At 41.8% G+C, this 21,202-nt stretch overlaps 1 protein-coding gene across 2 annotated transcripts in view; it reads right to left on the bottom strand.

Moving 5' to 3' along the window:
- Positions 1–21,202, bottom strand: part of lpp (LIM domain containing preferred translocation partner in lipoma) — a 178,456-nt gene that overhangs the window by 14,526 nt on the left and 142,728 nt on the right. For both annotated transcript variants that reach the window (XM_063466763.1, XM_063466764.1), the window contains one exon: positions 15,535–15,704. In XM_063466763.1, the coding sequence (XP_063322833.1) occupies positions 15,535–15,704 (170 nt within the window). The remainder of the gene's footprint in view (positions 1–15,534; positions 15,705–21,202) is intronic.

Below are 21,202 nucleotides of genomic sequence, written 5' to 3'. Positions count from 1 at the left end.
ATTAAGTCTTTTGTCTAGTGAAAATGTTTCACTAATTTCCGCTTCAAGTCCACTTGTAATTTGCAGCTTTACTGGATCAAGTGACAGTCAGCTCAGGTTTCAGAAATACTGGAGGGTTTGATGATAATTAATCAATTAGCCCGCACTTGTAAAAATACTGATGAGAAAATAAAAAAGCTAAAAAAAACCCCATTCAATTTCTGTAATGTAAGCGAGGGAGTTTGCTTGTCTGGCAAAGACTTGAAAACTTCCATGCCTCTTCTCTCCTCAGAATCCAGTGAACACTAATGTGTCTCTGTGTTTCAGTGCAAAGAGCAGCTAAAGGTAAAAGAATGCGGGAACAAAGACGTGTTTTCTGTGTTTGCACATGAAACGATAAACAGCTGGAAATGTGATGTGGCATACTGTTGAGCTGAAGCTGTTCATCGTCTCCGCAACCGCAGCAACACAGATTTTTACACCTCTCTCTTCCCTCTCGTTCGCAACTTGGGCTGACAGGAGGTAGGCTGGAGATCAGTGAGGCTACACGCCATTTATGACCTGGCACGCTGAACTCAGAGCGGGCCAAATTTACAGATGATCTGATTCCGTGTGCATGTGTGTCACCGAATGTGCTGGTCGGCGCCCGGCCACGCCGTGTGACATCGCTGCACTCTGTTGAAGGTAGCTCTCTGATACCTGACAAGAGCTTGTAGGAAACATGCATCTGAGCGCTCTTCATGGACTGAATGAGAGTTAATGACTTGTTGTTGAACTATGAGTCAAATCACTGACCCTCCTAACTCCCGAGGGAAGGTGTCCACTGATTTAATGAACCTTGACAAGCAGCTTCTCTCCCTTTTATTGCTTAATATGAGTCAATCAAGCAGGAAAAGAAGAAAGCCTTTTGTTAAAAACAGTTACTTACGTATACAAGAATTTTCTCCTGTGTCAAGTAGAATGGGAAAAAAATAAGAATGTTAAAAAAAGGAAATTTCCCAACACAATTCAGCCTAACATAACACTGCAAACCACAAGAATAGAGTCAGAGGTTTTGGGAAATGATGTTAATTTAGACTGCACGGACTGCAATGCTGTTAAATCTCATGTTAAATACTGCACTTCTGCCAGGTGCTGACAGCATCCTAGATATGCACCAGGTTACCTCTGACTTCAGTTCTTTCACACAAGCGCAAAAGGAGCCAAGAGACCCCCTCCAACTTCAAAATGAAGTTGAAGGGGTGAGGTTGGAAGTTTGCTTTCGTTGGCTTTCCAAGTTTATGCTAGGCTTTGTAATAGATGCTTGTTTGGGTCCAATTACAACTGTTCACAACATTAACCCTGCATGCTGAAAAGTGACACTTAACCAGTGCATCTAAAGGGACCTCTCTGAGCTTCCACATATGGTGATTTAGAAGTGAGAGACCTGTGTCACCACTGCCACAGCCGACTGTGTCACAGCACAAGTATCAAAGGACACCTGATGTGTATCTGTGAGATGATACCAGCTTTGACAGCGTGCCAGTATTTGACACTTTGGGATGGAGAACAAACTCAAAGACTGACAGCTGAGCACCATGGGTGCATTACAGACTCAACTCTGTGGTAAAACACAACGCTCCACTTACTCTTTACACCACAGATGTATTAAATAAACTTGATATGGTGCTGATAACTCTTCCCACTGGTTTTTTCGTACAAACCAACAAACAAACAAAAATCCCTGCAGTCCCAAAAACATTTCCCAAAACAACTGTTAGAACACAGACAGCTACAAGCTGCTAACAGGGCACCTTCAAAAAAGATTAGACTGAATCTTCCGACCATAAAATTTTTATATTCCCTAATTTTTTTCCTGACGCTACAAAAGCCTCGTGCACGGTTGGGATGTGGGTGGGACAAAAGCAGGAAAACGATAATGCAAATGTGCAGGAGGAAGCAAACGTGGAATCTAAGAAAAAAAATCTGGTTTGGCTCATCTGACAAACAAGGATCTCGCGACCGGGAACCCGGGTCCGTGTTTGGGGCAAGCTGACGACCTGCTGATTCATCTCCTTCAACCATTTTTTAAAAGGACAGTAGACACAAATAGACACACTGATAAATGAAATGTAAAAAAATAGGTAAATCAATTTGATTCTGATAATATAACAAGTGATACTGGGGGATTTGGTATATAGAAGAAAATCTGAGTTGTACAGCTGCTAATTTTTTATGATATTATCCAAAGTGTGTGTCTCAGTCAGAATCACCTCACAGCCCTGCGGTTTTCCCGGGGTCCTCTACACATGAAGCTAGAGCCAGCAGCTTATTAGCTTCTTGGCAGAGCGCAGTGACCTGCAATCCTCATTGGTTCAGGAAGCCAGTGCACTCGGCTTCCCTCCACTGACAGCAAAGGCATCCGAGGCTCAGATGGTAGAGCAGGATGTCCACTAATTGCAATGCTGGTAGTTTGATTTCTGATTCCTCCACATGCTCAAGTGTCCTCTGCAAAGACACCAAACCCCAAGCAGCTCTAGATAGCAGCTGAAGATCCCACGACATCTCTGGTATGTGTGCGATGAGGAGAGTAAAATCTAAATTTTAAGCCAGTACCTTTTGGTTTGTGAGCTTAGCTCTGAGAAAATCAGAAATCCAAAATGTTCTTTCCAAGATCAAACAACTGACTGAGAAAAAGAGATGACGCCTTACATCGATTTATTAACAAATAGTTCCTCTTAAGCGCAGCAGTTGCTTACAACTCCACATACTACAACTGCCAAGGTCAACGCTGAAAAAGCTCTCAGTAGTGGGTATCTGTGTATGCACGCTGTTATTTGAAGTAATTTCTCGAGGAAGAAGCAGTTACCTCACAGCTGACTTGGCATCAGCTTCTTATAATGAATATTTAAACTGGAGATTTGGCAAACCTGTCCCCGTGTTAGCGTTCGCAGACACTGATCCTGCTAAGTTTCTGTTCATCACAAAAAAGGAAGCAAGAGCGTTAAATGAGCAGTAAGGGCGAGGTTTTTAGAGCACGCTGGGTGACTTCATAAAGCAAAGGCAGTGGAGTTTTATACGAGAGGTGTTTTTATATTCTTAAAACAAATCACTTGGAGAAAAGGCCAGAATCTGTTGATGTTGAGGGAGCCTGGGATCTCATTTAAATCCATGTTTTTGCAGAGGGACTGTGGGAGCATCACCCTCTCCTGACACGCGGTCTGCTCAGGCCACGGAGATGGAAAGGTCTGTGTTTAAAATTAAGTTTCCCTTCAGCTGTTTGAGTTCAGTGACTGTGATCATCTCTATGCCTCATCCTGAGAAGGTTAACAAGTGATCAGCACCCCTGCCTCCTCTCACCCGAGACCCCTGACACAATCTCACCCTCAGCCCTCGACATTCAACCTAAATTCCCTTTTGAAGCCGTCACTGCTTTCCAGTGAGCAGGACTGGCATCCTGACTCCGTCGATCTGTGTAGTTTCTAAACATTAGGTCCTCAGTTGTGAGCGTATGAAGATATATTAACGACACTTGACTCCTGTCATTTCTAAGCGCGTTATGTAAATCACCCACTCGTATCTTCTCCGCTGCCTGGATGCAGATGACTGAGGTGTGCATGTTTTTTTTTTTTTTTGTTTGTGTGTGGGTGTGAGTGAGCATGTCACACAGTGGAAAGCGATTCTCCTAATGGTTTGCTAACTCAGAGGATCAGTGACCTTGAAAGTATCAGCTGCATAATTCACAGACGGAGCGTTTGTGACACTCATCTGTGTGCACGCCAGTCAGTCAGGACAAGCGGGCCGAGGTTTCGGTGTCTCTGACCTGGAAAGGCCTCGTTTCCTCAGAGTCTCCTGTGCTCAGCTCTGCTCAGCCTGTCTGTCAGGGTAATAAATTCACACTGGGTTATAAATGACCAGCACGTGCAGGAATGGGATGGCATCCCGCCAGAGCTTCCTTTCCTGTTTTGTTTCTTTTGAAACACCCGGTCGGCTGGATGGTCTCGGCAGCCGCCGTCCCCGAGATCCTTCTCACCAGCAGCCCGTGCAGGTTTCACTTCAAAACAAGGCAAACTAATGAAACAGCACATGTCCAATGGGATTTAAATTTTCATACATGCTAGTACACACAGCTGCGTGGCTTTACTTGTTCACACAGATTTCTTATTTTAGCTGCGTGATAACATCAAGCTACAGCCAACATGAAGGGACAGGGTCGACCACTCAGCTCATGCCTCGCTCAGGCCTTTCTTCAAAGAATAAAAGGTGGCAGTGGGGGCCCTCTCTCCGGCTCAGGCAAAGTGGCCGGCCTGCCCGTCTGCCTCTCCGCCTTAAATTCAGCTCCGCAGCAGAATGTGACCCCTCTGGACTTTGGGCAATGTCTCCTGCTCTGGTTACAGAGAGAAACTGACAAAGACCCCGGCAGTAGTTCTCTCATAGCATGAGTTAGAGTGACATTGTGGTGGGTCAGCACTGGGTCACGGATATTTTTCTCTCCTGCTTGCCTCTTGGGGGTGGGGGGGTGGGAGCGGAGCGGGGCGGGGTGGGGGTGCTTGGACGAAAAGCATGAGGAAGGTTTAGTGGGTGCCGATACATGGATTTGCTCTCTTGTCTAAACAGTGTATTCTAATAACAACACGCGCGCTTTTCATTTTCCTGCTTGTAATGGATAGGACGGCTGCATTTCCTGTAGTGCGGGTCAGTAATAAGAAATAATGACCTGCTTGAATTTAGCTGGCTCACACCCACTGTACGGCACAATTACACACACGCGCATAATTGTCTTGGCAAGTCTGGAGACGCACCAAGATGTGAAATCCTATTCATGCAAGTGCTATCTAATTGGCTCACTCCTTTGAGGAATTAGACCGAGTTAATCACGTCTGAATATACAGAACTCAATTAGAACTCTGCAAGCTAATGCAGACAGCCATGAATATTTGATGACAAAGTCAGCAGAAAGCCTCCGCGTGTTCGCCAGCTTCACATGAAAAGTCGAAGCAGGGTGGGAGCACACCTGCCGACCTCTCCTGCCGTGAGCTTCAGCGCCACAACGACGCGCAGCGACGAGGGGCCCTGAACTCACCACGATGGCTGAAAGCCTCTGGATCTGACTACCTGGATATCCATCATGAAGAAGTGACAGGTGTGTGGGTGGTGTGTGGGTGGTGTGCAGTCATTTCTAATTAGAGCCATATTACTGTCACGGAGGCTCTGCTGCAAACTCCTGTGTTGTTCTGTTTATATCACATATGAGAGGAGAGATGATCTTCTGTGATTGGATGTATTGTTTTCCTACATCGCCTTTCTCAATGACAGCAGCAGCCTTAGGGGACTTCATGGGGATATCCCTTTGTTAGCTGGGAGAGTCTGCTATGATGTGCTGTAGAGGACATCCAGGAGCCCCAATACAGCTGGCAACGTGCCTGTCGCCTCTGGGTGCTCCGACATCCTCAGCAACTTCCCTCCACTGCCTGGATTGTTTGATTATGGCGTGCGTATTTGAGCTCGTTCTTCTTTTGAAAAATTCAGCAACGGTTCCCAGATTTTTCGTCGCCACGAGATCATCTCTAGTCCCGCCACACTCACAGTCTGTTTATTAGCACCTGCTATTCACACATTCACAATTATAAATCATTCCTGGGTGATTTCATGAAAAAAAAGAAAACAAAAAGAAAAATCAGCGAGTTCTGCCCACCGGACAACCTCAGAATCAGCTGATGTTCTTTGTTGCTATAATTACAGAATATTTAATGAAATCACACAAAGTCTTGTTCCTGCTTTTGGTCAATATTTGTTTCCAGCATCTCTGATCTCTCTTAACTCTCTTAACTTTATAATAATATTATCATCATTTAAGCTCTGTTAAAAAATGCAACCAAATTAAACGTACACCTGCTCCACGTGTGACAGTCAAGAATTTGTTTAAACTCTACCCCATTTTGAGTATAAATATCATGGCATATATCATATATATTTGAATAAACGGCACTGTGACGCAGAGGAACAGAAACAGGAACCCGGGATGTTTGATCAGTTTTCTGATAATTTACTGGAGGAAACTTTCAAGGCTCGTATCAGGATGTGGGATAGATGACTGTTGAAAACAAGTGATAGCACATGAATGGTCCCCTTTATACCTTTGATACCAGGATCATCTTCTAGCTGAGATTCCTTCTCCGGCCTTGCACTCAAGCACACTGTCAGTCGCTGATTTTTCCCTCATTTCCCGCAATCAAATATAATTTTTCAAAATTAAATATTCGTTGAATGTGCAATATTAATTGCACACTACTGGTGCTGAAAAATACCACATTGGCTGCTTAACATGATGGGACTAAAGACAAAATAATCCAATCAAACTCCACCTTCACAATGGATCAGCAAACCAAGTTTTCTTCCAAGTGCATATTTAAAAATTAAACAGATATAAAAAAAAAAAGAAGCAGTCCATCAGTTAAGCTTTTATAAAGGCGGCATGAATGACGGCGACCAGTACGGGTGACATCACTACTTTCCAAGACAGACAAACAGCCGCCGAGGGTAAAAGCTCATCAGTCAATCACGAACGTTTCCTGGTGACTGGCAGGTCAGGGCCGCCGTGTGAAGTTCTTCCTTTACAATGGCAGAATGGAAAATCTTTCACAGTGTGTAGCCAAAGAGACCAAAGCCCATTCATTTTAAATAACAGAGCCATAGTACAACACCAGATAATGAGCATAATTACATTCAAGCAAGTTGGCGTCCGTGACCTTGATGGTCTCTGAATTTCTGTCAAAAGCAGAAGAAATAGATTAAGGTTTTTATGTAGGCAAATCCCTATCTCTTTATTACTGCTCTTTCAATACGAAGCTCTGCTCCTGATGTGACCTTGTGGTACTTACATCAGTCTTATTACAGCACACTTAAACCGGCTGCTCTTTGGATGATCTACATTCGCTGGGAGTGGCAGTATGAACAGGAATGTGGGGCTGCGATTCTGCCTCGAACAGGAACCTGTCTGCAACACTTTTCCATTCACTGGTGTCATTTAAGCAGATTGAATGGCTCTGTTTACCGTCAGAGAGACTGAAGCGAAGGGCAGCTAAAAAGCCTTTTTAAAGGAAATTAACTGGCCCAAAACTTGGCTGTGGTAATGCTGCAGCAAAGTAAGCGAGCGCTGTAGCAACACGGCGGATATGAGCACACTTAAGAACAGTAGGCATGGTAACCTGTGTAAGCAATTAACCTCGGTGACACTGAATCCCACTGCTGAACTTCTTCAAAGACCAGCTGAGCTATCAGACATGTCAAGAGTCCCTGTTGCTCTCAGCTCCGTTAACTAATATGCTCTCATGGTTACAGTCAGACTTCCTAAAGTGAAAGGAGAAAGAAAATTGCTGTTCATTTCTAAGATTACACCAGCCCTCACTGCTATAATCCCACTGATTGAGAACAGTTTGGGGTTTAACCACCTAGAAGATATAATGAATCTACTTTCTTTATGCGAGGCTGTGAAAATGCCAACCCTTATTTTCTGTCATATATAATATGGATACGCTGTTGCACATTAAACATGGTTAACATTGCAAATACTGCAGATACATACAGCCTAAAGGTTCAGGCTTCAGAATACTCTAAGTACTCCATTTGAGAGTATTTCCTCTACTCTTGACTCTAAATGATATCAGTGAGAGTAGCTATTGCTAATATGATCATCTCAAGTACCCACCTGCAGTTCAAACCTTCAATTTACAAGTGGCAGCCAAGCGCAAGAAAACAGAGCTAAAGTAAGGCGTAATGGAGCTGAAACTGCCTGTAGGAGACAGATGAACTGAGGCGTTGTGTCAAGGCCCACAGTCAGGGAAATAAAGATTATTTTGATCTGTGAATGACAGAAAGTTATTCTAGCAAAGTCCAAGAATAAAAAGATGGAAATGAGCAAAATGCACCGACTCTTTATAATTCTATAAGTCTTTAAAGATGGTTGGTTTGATGAGCCCTGCAGTTAACTGCTGTTTAACAATTTATTAACAGATCGTTTACCAGATTGATTCCATAGAGCAGCGTGTATGTCTGCTTACAGTCAGCCTAACAAACTAATTGTTGTATTCCTGATGGTGAAATTTGCTTGTGTCTCATTTTAAAGGCGCTCTCTGTTCCAAAGACTCGTATGTACATGTTTCAAGACTGGTGTTACAGTATACTCACTTGTGGATGTGCAGGTGGACAGTTAAAGGCAGTCTCCTCCTGTCAACTCCTAATTTGGCCAGAAAAAGACTGTGATTTTATAAAGCATGAGACTCGAGCCTAGTTCTCTCTCAGACCACAAGACGTCAAAAGGTTATCAAGAATTTTTTGTCCAATCATGCCAAAACCATGTTGCCTGCTGCAGCTTACATTAGCAGGAAATAGTGAGTTAGCATTAGCAGCAATTTAACGAGAGAAGAGCCCAATATTAAGAACATAATAATGCTTATGAATATTCTTGACTATTGGACGCAGGGTTTTATTTGTTCAAATCCAGCACTGGAATGGCAGACACAGCCACCAACAATAATAAACAAAAAAAGCATGCCCCAAGGACAGCAGTGCCTGAGAGAACGCAGCAAACACAAACAAAGGAGCACTGCACTCCCTACATACACTGGTGTAATTATAATAACACACGAGCCGTAGCTGGTGTTTCCACAAAAGAGCTGACACCTTGAATAAACTCTCGGCCTCTTAAATACCTGCACTTCTCATCTACAGCGAAGCTCTCTTCCTAAACGTATTACATGTTATTGCTCTGCAGCACCTGAGACTGCATCCTTCAGAACAAGTCTCAGAGCTTGTTCACTTTAATGTGCATTTAACTGCATCGATTAACGAGATTAAGATTTATCTGGAAATTTGTGCTTGAGATCACAAAGCAGGTCCTCTGGTTTTGGGGTCACTGTATAAACTTAGTGTGAATGGCGTCAGAAATGCAGGGTTATATAATAAGGAAATACATATTTTGCTGTTTTTGGGAGGTCAAGATTGCATTTTTGTCCAGATGAATAGCCATAGATATATCTGATTAGCTTAACATAGACACATATGGACAAAGGGACACAGGAAGCCTGACTGGTCAGAGAGTACAATCAATCCACCAGCCTTGATGTAATAAAGTCAACTAATTATGAGCAATTGGAGTACAAATATCATGCTGTAAATCATTTTTACTTTAAAAGCATGAAATCAGACTTCACGTGGCAATGCAACTAAATTTATTCAGTTTTACTTGGATAGCAATAACACCTAAAATCAGATGAGCGAGTACTTGGCGACAGTGGGACAAAAAAACCTCAGTTTTCACAGGAAGAAACCTGAGTCAGAATCATGCTCAAGGAGGGGCAGCCACCTGCCATGAGCGGTTGGGGATAAGGGGAGAAAGACAGGACAGAAGACATGCAAGAAAGGGAATTATCTAATGATAAGAACAAATGCCACATACACATACACCAAGCTACAAAAAATTTACAGTCTGATTTATATAAAAAGCCCTGTTTTGGTTTCCCTTTCATAAAATCTGTATGGGTGGTGAATCTTTTTTATACATGTGCATTTAACTGACAGGGACCCACACAGATGGCTGTAGCTGCTAGCGTTCTATTATGCTTCACCTCCACTGCTGGCGTTTCCGTTGCTTTGTGACGTTTGGTGCACTTTTTAAAATAATATATATCGCATATCAATCGGCGGTGATTAATTCTGCTCACAGCCTGTCTACAAAGTGTGTGTTTCAGTTTTGGTGAATAAAAGTCCAGTATTTTATTCTAATGTTAACCCTCATGTCCGTGCTTTGCACCTGTTGGCTGATAGCTTAGCACTCCACTCCTCCCACTCCTCCCACTCCTCCTATAATGCTCTTACAACCAAAATGGGACAATAAAGCTAAGTTTGAGGCTTTGATGGCCATCTTTAACAATCAGCAAGACAGACAGACCGCAGTAATCATTACTCACAAACATCACCACAACATTTATTTGGAATCACTCAGAAATACTGCAGAAACGCTGTTAGCCATCATTGTTTTTTCTGGTGAATAATTAGTTCCAGTTTTGCAGGAAACAGAAAGTCAGCAACAGTTTGAATCATCTGGAAAACATTTCACAAGATAGCTTTCTTGGAAAACGGCACTAAAGCTCAAAACTTCTGCATCTCTCAGTAACAATGACGGACGTCTTGCCAGGTCGTGTGTGCGCACATCCTTACTTTCCTCCTCGTTATGCGTGTGTGCAAATACTGAATGGGGTGATCGGGAGGACACCTCAAGCTGAGACACGTCAGACAAGGGGAAAAAAAAAAAAAAACCCAAAACAATGGCAATGCCAGTGTTTTCACACTGACACGATTACAGATCACTCCATGCAAAATGACACATTAATTGAGCGGCTGTAGAGTTTATCAGCATCACCGTGCATTCAAATAGGCGGTGATAAGACCTCTGTGGAGGCAAGCCAAGGGAAGTGCCATGGACAAAGGCTGATTTCTGCCCTCCAGTTTACGGGCCGGTGGTGTGACTGAGGCTGGTTCGAGAGAAAGATAGCAGGTTGTAAAATCAGGAAGTAGACAGGAGCTGATAACACATCTGTGTGAGTTCCTGTACATTACTAAAAGGAATTACTAATATCTAGGCAAACAGTTTGAAAGAGGCAAATCACCCTGCGGAAGAGATGGATCTCACCCGTTCAAATGCCAGTATTGTTACACAGAATATGTAAAGTCCCAGCCCAGATAAGAGCGCTGCTGATCGCCTGCTCTGATACATGGCAGAAAACTTTGTTGGATGGCAATCAGCGTGCAAAATGTATTCCTCCAATTCCTGGCAAAGGGATTAATAGAGTTTTGCATATTATTATACAGATTCTACACACAGCAAGTTTCCTCAGGCACCTGTTATACCTGTAAGATATTCTACATCAAATATAATACGCTGCCACGGGCTGATGGAAAAATCTATTTCGCACAAAGAGCACACAGCATATGGAAATAATTCAAGAAACAACAATAAATTGTTTTCAGTTTTTAAATGACTTACAGTGTTTTTATTATCACGCATCGACTGTACAGTTTTACAAATGTAGTCTCGACTGTAAGTGAAACAGTAAAAGAGAACTCGGGGAAGAATGCACATTTTAAGCAACTGTAAGTGTCATTTTTTTTTAATTAACTTCGGTGCTTCTGGTGCTGGACTACTTCCACTTCCAAGAAATCGCTAGATCTGCTGTTTTTATTTTGATCATGTATTTATGTATTTTAAACCAGGGTGTGGGGTATAGAGACAGATCACTTTTAAGTTTTGGGTTTAAAAAAAAGTCTTTTAAAGGCTAATCCTAAGCTTCTGGAAAAGCGCTTCCAGAAGCGACAAATATTAGTGGAGGTGCATTTATACTTTTTAACCTGTATCTATATTATTTTTGAATGTGAGCAAAAATAGAGAAGATTTGTGCACCTGAGCCTTGTTTTAACGGTTTTAAAGATGTATGCTCTGCAATTATTTCACCCTGGCAAAACAAAACAACAACAAAGAAATCAAAAGTCAAAAATGACCATGATGCCAGCAGGGTGCACCTTAACCTTTAGTGAAGAAACATGAGAGCAGTTTCAGTCCTCCCATCTGACTGTTGGCAAGTAGGTAAGTCAGTAGACTTCCTAAAAAGGTAACCTCTTAGGAGAAGCAGGCATTTAGGCCATTACAACATTCCACTAAACTAAACCAGTCTCTGCTTACGTGCTCCTTCAGGATAGAGAAGAACTGCTGCTAATATCATGTGACAGGTGAGAGTGTGAAGAAGTAAATTCAGTGTGTCATTAATGTTGGTTTGCTCTTAAGACATTCCTAGACTGACTGACTTGGAGGCTAACTTGAAGTTTTCCTCTTTCCTCTCTGGGATTTTGCATTTCTCTTCAGAGACTCAACTCTCACGTTCATTCTCTAATCGCACAGAGGCGTATGACCCTGAGGATGGGAATAAAAGAAGAAGAAATTACTTTCATTAAGAAATTCAGATTTCCCCCATCCTTTTGATCTTGTGCCAGAAGAACATTTATGCTGATGAAATGCATAAATAAAGTTCTTAAATTATCCCATTCCTCTTTAGCGTATGTATCAGAGTTGGAGAACTTCCAGACAAGACAACTACAATCACACTGAGTGCCTCTGAAAAGAGATGATTTAAGAGATGGCCTGCCACTGGTTTAAACATCATGTAGCTCGGCTTCAAGACTTTACTGGTAAAATGCACATCGAGCCATTTCCTGCAAGTGAATGAAAAGAAAACTGAATAAATGTGGCACTATGTGCTGTCAGGAGAATCAGCATTACCTAATTAATATCCCTAACAAACAATAATCACCATTCCCAGATTTTGTTTAGAGACCTCTTCTGTCCTCAATGTCCCTTAAAGCGCCTCTAACCCACCTTAACAAAAAATATCCTTATCATGAAGTAACTAAATCTTAATCATCTTTAATGCATGTCTTACAGTTTGGACACTGGGGTATTTTTTCCAAGAAGAAAAAGGACTGCCTGAACGCATTTGAATCAGGAGCTCTATAAACAACCTACACAGGTTGTTCATATATGTGCACACACACACACACACACACATATACATATTATATATAGTTTGTTATATACTGTCATTTCCCTATGTTCCCACTGCATAATACGATGGGCAGGTGACCCTTATCATGTCTAATAGAGCTTCTTAGCACCCTGACAATGCAATCTCAATACTTTCTCATCTTTTTAAAAGAGTTATTTTAAAAGTCATCCTCTCTGTCATCACGGCAGCTGATCTTATCCTCCAAACGGACACATCTGTACAACTGGATGGATGTCACTCACTCTATCCTCGCCGGTTTCATTTCTTTCTTCGGCCTGTGTAAAAGCACCTGTAGTCAAAGCACAGGGCACAGTTGTCCAGTTTAAAAGGGGAAACAGCGGGAGCTCAAAGACCAGGAAGAAACGGAGAAGCCGGTGCAAGAGTAGACAAAACAATCTGTTATTAAATGAAGATTGGGACCACGACCAGTCTGCCCGTGTCTAGTGCTTCACTTAACAACAGGGCGAGAGGTGACTCAGCCTGTTTTTGGTATTAAGTCGCTGAAGCCAAAGAACAATCTCAGCTGTAGTCACCATATTTCAGCCAGCTTTTAATTACGCAGACAAGCTCAGGCTGCAGCGACTGAAAGAGACGAGAGACTGTAAATATAAATGTACTACTGCTGGAATATTTACTGTGTTATCATATGTGTGTTAATAACATCGTATTTAATTTTCATTTTGAAATATAACAGTAACTGTACTCCTCATATGACTCACTTATTTTTAAAAGAAAGCAAGAGAAAGTTCAAAGTATTACAGTTAAATTTAGTTTGTATTTCCTCGCTGCAGCACAGTTATTTCCCATCTCAGCTTCCAGGAATGACCCGCCGACTGACATCTAATATCGCTGACAGTAAGAAACATGTCCGTTCCCGCTGTGGGACCGATGACCATTTTCTACTGAAACTGAATGAGGGAAACACTTCTGCTTAATAAATTCCTCATGGTTTTGCCAGATGACGTGTCTTTCCTGATAATATTGTGCAAGGAAACACTTTCATGTGTGTTGTGCAACATACTGACAAGAAAACAAGTCACAGTTTTGTAAGTTGGAATAAAAACATTCCAAATTAAGAATAACTCACACAAAATTTGTGGCTCATTTATCCCCAATCATTTCTTCCTTTGATAAGAAAAGTGATTATTAATCGTTTAGGAGAAGTCTTATCTCATCCACAAAGAGAATTAACGCCATGTTTCTTGACTTAACCATATCTGGCTGTTCATCAGCCATCACTGTAGACAGTTATGCATCATTTAAGAGTGATGTGTGAAGGCAAACATCATTCTTCAAACTATTAAAAATTAGATAGATTAAAAAAGGCCATGAATGCATATCTGACCTGATTATTTCAGGAGAAAAAAACGGCAGGTGGATCTATCAGGCAGTCGTTGGGGAAGATCAGCTAGAGATGAGAAGTCACAACAAGTTTTGCACCACCTGCTCATGTCTATTACAAAGGATCAAGCTGTGCCATATTCACACCAATCAGCCACAGCATTAAAACCACTGAGAGTTAAAAGTGAAACCTGGGTCTTCTTGTTACAATACAATGCTCTGCTGGGAAACTTTGTGTCCTGGAATTCACATGCATGTCACTTTGACATGTAGCACCTGACTAAACATTAATGCAGACCAAGCATGCTCCCCTATAGTAATAGCAGAACAAGACAATGGAATTTTTAGGAGCCTCCTGAACAGGTGTGATCCACTTAGACCCCCCTGTGCAAGCCTCTGTGCCCAAACCTAGACAACAACAACAGGAGAGTTTTGCTGTACTTTATCATCACTGCTATCATGTGCCATAATAAGCATACATATGATTTAAAACCTATATTTCAAATGTCCTGAAATTGTTTACTTGGCCACCTGGGGACAGTAGAACAAGCTTCAAAAACGACACTGAACTTGTGCGATAATCTAGCTAAGGCAGGGATTATAATCCAATAAACACATACAGGCAAGAACTCCTGCTGCATTATATTGTAGCGCCTCTGTGGGCGTCCACACAGGCCCTCGCACGTATTATCCGATGAGGAAATGTATGTCATTTGGACCCGAGTGGACTCTTGCATATTTGAGGACGTGAAAACTTTTATTCCCGTATCATATGTTCACCAGCTAATCTCCAAGTTGTTCTCCCTGTCTTATGATGCAGGGCTGAAACTATAGTGTAGCATTTTAAAGCTTTACGCTAAACAGCTGCCAGAGGAAAGTCGACAGGAGCGAGAGAAAAAAACAAAACAAAAAAACCCTCCGTCTTCACAAACCTGCGTCCATTCTGCTCGTTTCCTGCTCCTTATTTTCACTCTCGGACTCTATTAGAGCTCTGCATGATTCACAAATCAAAGCTACCTTATGCTGGGCCTCCAAAGTGCACACCTCCCATTTCCTACTATGTTTAAGCAAGCTTTCTTCTGATTGGCTGCCACTTATTAAAAGCAGGTGGGTGGTGCTTCTTTGATTGCATATTCCTATACTGACACGATACAGAGACAACAATAGTAAGAAAAAAACAGTCTTAAAGCAGGAGGGCAAGTAGGTCAGCAGTTACACACAGCTGCAGACCAGCTGCCTACTAATAAAATGTATTAGTCAAAGATGTTTGAGAATGTCAAAACAAACTCAAAGAACAAACTTGTTTGCTAACCAGCTGACATTAGTTGTGTAACAGGACGAAAGTTCATTCAGGAAAAGAGACACAAGAGAGTTTCACTGAATGACCAAAAACAAAACGAAGCCAATAAAGAAGAGGAAATGAAAATGTGTGTGTGGTGAGAGGTGGCAGCCCTCTGGGCTTTGATGAAATGAAATGTGGTTGCCTGAAGTGAAACCTATGAAACATTCCAGGCACAGCGATACCCGATGATATAATGTGTACTTTTAAAACGCGGACGCATGTAGTGAGCCTAAGTGAAGTGTTGAGGCAGGTGGATTTAAAAGAAAGGAAGCTGCTTACAATATAGCAAGGCTCACAGTACGCCTTCTTCTCCACAGCATAGAAGGGCTTTCCACGCAGCTTGGTGCTGCAAGTCATGCAGACGAAGCAGTCGACATGGAAGACCTGGTCCATGGCAGTGCAGCCGGTGCCTTCACCCACTACGTTCTCTCCACAGCTGGCGCAGCGGCCTGGGGAGAGGAAGAAGAGGAGAAGCTGAGAAAAGATTCCTTCTAAAACCACAGATTTTTCATTTCTTAAAGTAAATAACATCAGTGATCAGTAAGGCTAAGAATAATGCGCAAACAACATAAATGTGGTTGTAATGGAGAGCTGAAGCGTGTGACTGCTTCCATTCACTGCGATTGGTGCTTGACCTTGTGAGCTGCATCCTACAGTGCAGCAAATCTCTTACTTTCAGCCTAAAATGCAGCCAGGCCGAAAGCAACACTCTTAACAGGTTTCTTGGAAAGATGTGAAAATAAGGATCAAGGTAACAGATACAAAGAGAGGACAATGTAGAAGAGCTGCAGAGAAGCATCACGAAGCCAGCAGTACAAACCATGGTTCTTGTTCTTTGAGTGGGAATCTGTGCACGAAAATAATTAAAGAAAGAACACAGCTAAAACTCTCAGCATGCACTTTGATGAGAAACATGGGACAGTGCTTTAAACTCTGACATCCATTCATCCATTTTTCTTTTCCAATTAATTCTGCAACTGCAATTCAAGAACCAATAAATGTTTAACCTTAAATATTCCCCATGTGTAGAGAAACCTTGGCAGATTTGATTTCAGGTATCACACGACATTCAGACGGAATGAACTCTAAACAGCCATGAAGCCTTCCCTCCCTTTAGAAATCCTAGAGGTTCTTAAACCAGTGTCTTTTATGATTCTTTGATTAGCCCAGCCACGAAGGGGTGGGTGAGCGGTTGGGTTCACAAGCCAATCCTAGTGCCGGACCTAAGCCCGGATAAATGGTTATGGTTCTGATCAGGACGGGGATTTGGTGTAAAATCAGACATACAGAAAAAAAACTGTGATGATTGGCTGCAGTGACCCCTGAAGCCAGCTGAAAGAAAGACGACTAAAGCCTCTGCTGAAGGCTCTGCTTAGATCTCTCTTGTAAAAGAGATTTTAATCTGAATGAGGCTCCCTGCTTAAATAAAGATTTGTATATATCCGCCTCACATCGCGGGGGAGCTGGATCCCATCCCAGGTGACACTGAGCATGAATCAGAGAACAACCCAGGACTAACACTGAGATACAAACAATCATTCTCAGTTGCATCAACACCTACAGACATTTTAGAATCACAGTTGGCTCAACATGCATGCCTTTGGAAAGCTGAGAAAACCCAGAACCTTGCTGCTGTAAGGCGACAATGCTAACCAGTGTGAAAGCATGCCACCCAAGGCATTTTTTTTCTGCCACACCTCATTCCCACCTTATAGTTAGTTTTGAGGACTCTGGCAATGGAAGTCTCAACATAAGTCTAAGGATCCATGAAGAATTAGGAAAATGAATTGGTCAGTGAACCAAAAGGTGACAACATTTACCTGCTTTCCAACATTTATCAGCAACACTGTGCAGTAAACAAAGAGGAAAGTTGAGCCACTGAATTTATAGTAATTTGATATGAGCGTTAAGTAAATTCTAATAATGAGAACAGCCGGCAAAGAGCCAAAAAAGAAAAACAAGAACTTGAGAAACTACAACTGAGCGTTGAACTTAAAAGCGTTTTGACATCTAAATCGAGGATCCGTAGACCGAGCTTTTGTCCACGCGTCACCTCGCGCTCCCTTGTGCCACGAAGCTGGAAGCTGTCCCTTTAAATGCTTCATTTCCTGACATCAGGGGCGTCTAATCTTCATTTCTATTTCAAACACTGGATAAGGAAGGATTAAATAATATAATTATGCCACATTAAAGAAAGCATACACATCACTAAAGAGTGACATCTGTTTAAAAAGTTGAGCATTAAATGATAAAAAGAAAACTTTAGAAGTACAACGAAGTCTTTGTAAAAGGGGCACAAGTGAACTGATATTATTGCTCCAGAAAGAGGCTGATTGCATATTGCGGGACATGGCATTTGGATATCTTTAATTGAGTTGGAGATATCTTTAATTGAGTTTAAGATGTCCTCGACTCAATGCAAGTTATCTTCAACCCAATTAATAACACTGTCAATTTAATTACTGGTATCTTACAATAATAGGGTTTAAAAAAAGATATCTGAGAATGTTTTATTTTTTACACATCTGAGGACAGATGCAATCTCACAGAGCAAGCTTGATACAGTATATTTAATTAATTCAAGTTCAGTTCTGTGGATCATTTTCCTTCCCTTTTCATTTTTTGCTTCATCTAAAGGCTGATTTGGGCGATGATTGACACTCTGTATGTTCTGAACAGAGCGGTTCGAGCGTGTTACACACAGAGGCGAGACACTAACCGGGGGGAGATAGAGTATCTGATGCTCGCATTTTCACAGTTCCACTTGCCGTTTTCATATCAAAAATTCAAACGGAGTGTAAAGCGGATTCTGTCTCAGGTATCAGCACAACTTTTGGAAGTCATATGTTGCTGAGATCAAATATCTGCTTGACTGCGAGGCTTGCAAATGGTATTCTAATGTCACATAACTCATTATCTTATCACTGCAAATGGGGGAAAGTTGCTTAAAGAATGAGCGGATCCACAACTTTTTTTCCCTTTTCCAGCAACATTTTGAAATCATTATTAGAACACTGAACATTAGATATTTTTGCCTCTTGTATTAGATGACTCAGGATTCATTGAATGAGGAAACTGACATTTCCCTTCTAAAAATTCTTGTCACAGCAGCATTTTGTACATTAATTTAGCGACTTCTGTCATCCAAGGCGACTTATAGCGCAGACAGGTTTTCATAAAGCCTGCTACCAGTTTCATCTGCTCCCACAGCTCTATCCACACCTCAATTATGGCTGTGTTACCTACTGTACAGGGAGGCAGATTAAACAAACTAGTGAAGGCACGTCTCGGGGGGACATGTGGGTGTCAGTGGAATCACAAGCAGGGTAATCACTTCAGAGAGCCAGAGGGAAAGAGAAAGGGAGAGAGAGGGAGCGAGAGACAGAGACGGAGCACGCCGAGCCTGTTAGTGGCTTCAGATCACAGGCCATCTTCAGTGAGTGGATGAGAATGCCAAACATGTCCCACAGGGCTCCCACTTTAAATAGCGAGAAGGAAACCTCTCGGAAATCCTTTTCCTTTTGGCAGTCTGTGATTGCGAAGGCCCTCAGGAGCTATTTGTGCACGGCTGCGAGTGCAGTGTACACAGTTTCACACCAACACACACACAGGAATAAAAAAAACAAAACATCCCTCTGCGTCTGACATGCCACACATGTAGACGAGTACATACAAACACAGACACATGTATCATATAGTGTACGCGTACCCACAGACACGCGGTGCCACGCTGCGCGCAGCCCACACATGATTTCACATCAGCGTGGAACAAAGAGCAGCAGATCTGAGCCTCTTTCAAACTACTGTACGCCTTCTATTCCTATACATTTCACATTTTAATAACAAGCTAAAGGCAGCGTTTTAATGCAACTATGTATACAACTGTTTATTATCACACATAATCAGCCAGCTTCCTTTTTTCTCTGTTAGACAAGGAAAAAAGCAGCAGTGTTCACACTAGAGCAGCTGAAACCAGAGATTTGTTTAATTTCTTGCTGGAATAATGACATGATTACTATAATAATGGTAGATCCATTCAACTGATTGACTGACTCATCTCCTAAGCTCTGATTTTAATTGTTAGGAATAAGTGTTTTGGATTCCAGCTCCTCATGTTCTCTCACGACGAACATCGCCGATGGAAATGATGATCTAGTTTTACCTTCTTCAAAGAGGTTATATGGTAAGCTTGGTTTTTTTGACCGTTTTGTTACTCAAAAAGCCGTGGACATATTTAGAAAATCCTACCAATTTGGGCAAATTAGAAGTAATTCCATTCAGATCTGGATCCAGGAATTTTTGAAGGGATTCTTCACCACTGAGAGACAGGCTACATCTTCACATATGCATTTTTAACTGAAATAAGAGAAACTGACGGTCTATTTCAGATCCAGATATCTATTCTACACGCTGAGAGTCAGAGCACGGTGCTGTAAAAATATAAAGCCTTTCAGTGTGTCTGTAACTGTTTTTATCAGCAGTCTTACTGTATGATAATGGAGACGAGTGCTGTGTTTTACATCAATAATTTCACACGTGTGCGATGGAAATAAGCATTTTCAATTTTGAGACACTACTTCAATTGACTTCTTGAATAATACAGGACAGCAATTGAAGCAACATCGTATTTACCCCCGTGGAGATGATCCCAAATACTTTCGAACTATTTCAGCTGGGCATAAAGGAATCATGAAAGGCCTCACCGCTCCCCAGCGTCCCTTTGCGCGGGGAATGGAACCAGAGTCTTGATATCAAAACTTCAAATACTTCCTGTAGAACCAATGCAATGGTGACGGGGTGGGAGGGGGGAGTTCATTTACACTTTACTCACTTTCTTTCCTTTCATTCTTCAACCCTCAGAAGTGTCTCTTCTCTGTTACATCGAAAGTCAAAAGAAGGACTGAAGAGAAAAATCTTTTCTTCTTTTCTTTCTTTTTTTCTTAAAAAAAAAAAAAAAAAACGAGGCACATTCCCTGTGAGCTATAGAGGCTTAGAATGGTTAGACAATTTAATTGGATAAAAGGAAAAGATTAAAGAGGCCCTGACTCTGTTCCATAAATAATTGATTTCTAATGTATTTGTAGTGGCAGTGAGACACTGTTGTTTGGGATTGGGGAATGTTGAGTGGCAGAACGCTTCAGATTTCCCTCAGTCTTTGCCTTCTTTGTTTTTTCACGCCGTGATATTGAAGCGGCATGAAAGGCAGAGAGGGAGCACACTTGCAGCTCAATTTGATCTTACATCGTCAGAAATCAAAGATCGTGCATGTAAAGAAGGATCGCAAGGAACTTTTTTTTTTTGTGGGAGACCAAACTTTTCGCACTATGTTACTAAAGAATACAATTCTGCTGGCGCAACCCTTGCAAACCCCAAAGGCAGAGCCTGCGACTGCAGCTCGTATCCAAAACTAATAAAAGAACCACAAAATCCATTTTGGGACTTCAACTAAAGTTTTGTGCTTGGCTTAAAACATCTGATAGACATGGTGGTAAAAACAGAAAAAGCATCTAACTAAACTGTGTGTGTTGTGTTTTGATATTAATTGAAAAAAAAAATATATAAAAAAAAAAACAAGGGTAAAAATAAATAGAATTAAAAGACAGCGAACAATCACATGACAGTTAGAAAGGGTCTTGCATTACAGCTAATAAAAAGCCTACAAAACAGCATTAATTTATTGTGACAAGTTGGAAAAAGGTAGGCTGAATAAGCGCACAAAGTTGTGCAAGTTCTTCACGCTTGGAGATATAAACAACAGGACAGTAGGAAGCAAGTCTGTCGAACACATTAGGAGTGTGACTGCTAGCTACTCGAGTGCCACAGGCCGTGATTTGTGCACTGTTTCGTCTCTTTCCCCTCTAGGTTAATCTACTTTGTTGCTTCAGATTGCCCTCCATGCTGCCTGACAATGCTGTGGCCTTCAGTTGCCTTGGAATGACAAGAGAAA

This window comes from Pelmatolapia mariae, linkage group LG23, assembly GCF_036321145.2.
Source record: "Pelmatolapia mariae isolate MD_Pm_ZW linkage group LG23, Pm_UMD_F_2, whole genome shotgun sequence".
Lineage (NCBI taxonomy): Eukaryota > Metazoa > Chordata > Actinopteri > Cichliformes > Cichlidae > Pelmatolapia > Pelmatolapia mariae.
This window is presented reverse-complemented; position numbering and strand designations above follow the sequence as displayed.